The sequence below is a fragment of the Cariama cristata genome, unplaced genomic scaffold (genome assembly GCF_000690535.1).
Source record: "Cariama cristata isolate BGI_N322 unplaced genomic scaffold, ASM69053v1 scaffold14510, whole genome shotgun sequence".
NCBI classification, from domain to species: Eukaryota; Metazoa; Chordata; class Aves; order Cariamiformes; family Cariamidae; genus Cariama; species Cariama cristata.
In genome coordinates this window covers 6249-6897 of record NW_009594169.1, presented here as the reverse complement: position 1 = coordinate 6897, position 649 = coordinate 6249, and the positions used below count along the sequence as shown (strand labels likewise).

The 649-nt window shown below is 63.8% G+C and overlaps 1 protein-coding gene across 1 annotated transcript in view; it reads left to right on the top strand.

Annotated features, from left to right (window-relative positions):
* LOC104159206 (membrane primary amine oxidase-like) overlaps positions 1 to 649 on the top strand; it is a 4318-nt gene that overhangs the window by 2548 nt on the left and 1121 nt on the right. Inside the window, 2 exon segments of the mRNA XM_009697055.1 lie at positions 176 to 305; positions 470 to 643. Coding sequence (XP_009695357.1) covers positions 176 to 305; positions 470 to 643 — 304 coding nt within the window.

The following is a 649-nucleotide window of genomic DNA, read 5'->3' as shown; positions in this document are numbered from 1 at the left end:
GCCACGCTGGTCCCTGCCAGCCCTTTCCCTCCCTGACCCAGGACACGCCAGGTCCCCCAGCATGCGCCAGGGATGCACCCAGCCCCAGTTTGCCAGTGCATCCCCAGGCGTCTGTGCCATGGCCGCCCTGCCCTGCGCCAGCACAGATGAGCCCCTTTTCTCCCTGTGCGGGCAGGTACCAGCTGGCCGTCACCCGTCGGAAGGAGGAGGAGCCCACCAGCACCAGCATCTACAACCAGAACGACCCCTGGACGCCCACTGTTGCCTTCGCTGACTTCATCAACAATGAGACCATCAACAACGAGGTGAGCTGGGGTCCCCTGGGTGGAGGGAAGCTGAGCACTGTGGGCACTGCCCCGACTCCTGCCCTGGCCAGAGGCTTCACCTATCCTGTGGCCAAACTGCACGGCTGCCAGGCTGGAAGGGTCCTGCTCAACCTGATGGGACACCTGGCTCCTTCCCTGCCCAGGACCTGGTCGCCTGGATATCCGTGGGGTTCCTGCATGTCCCCCATGCCGAAGACGTCCCCAACACGGTGACCGTGGGGAATGGCGTCGGCTTTTTCCTGAGGCCGTACAACTACTTCAACGAGGACCCCTCAGTGGACTCACCCGACAGCATCTACTTCAGCAGTGAGCAGGACGCCGGA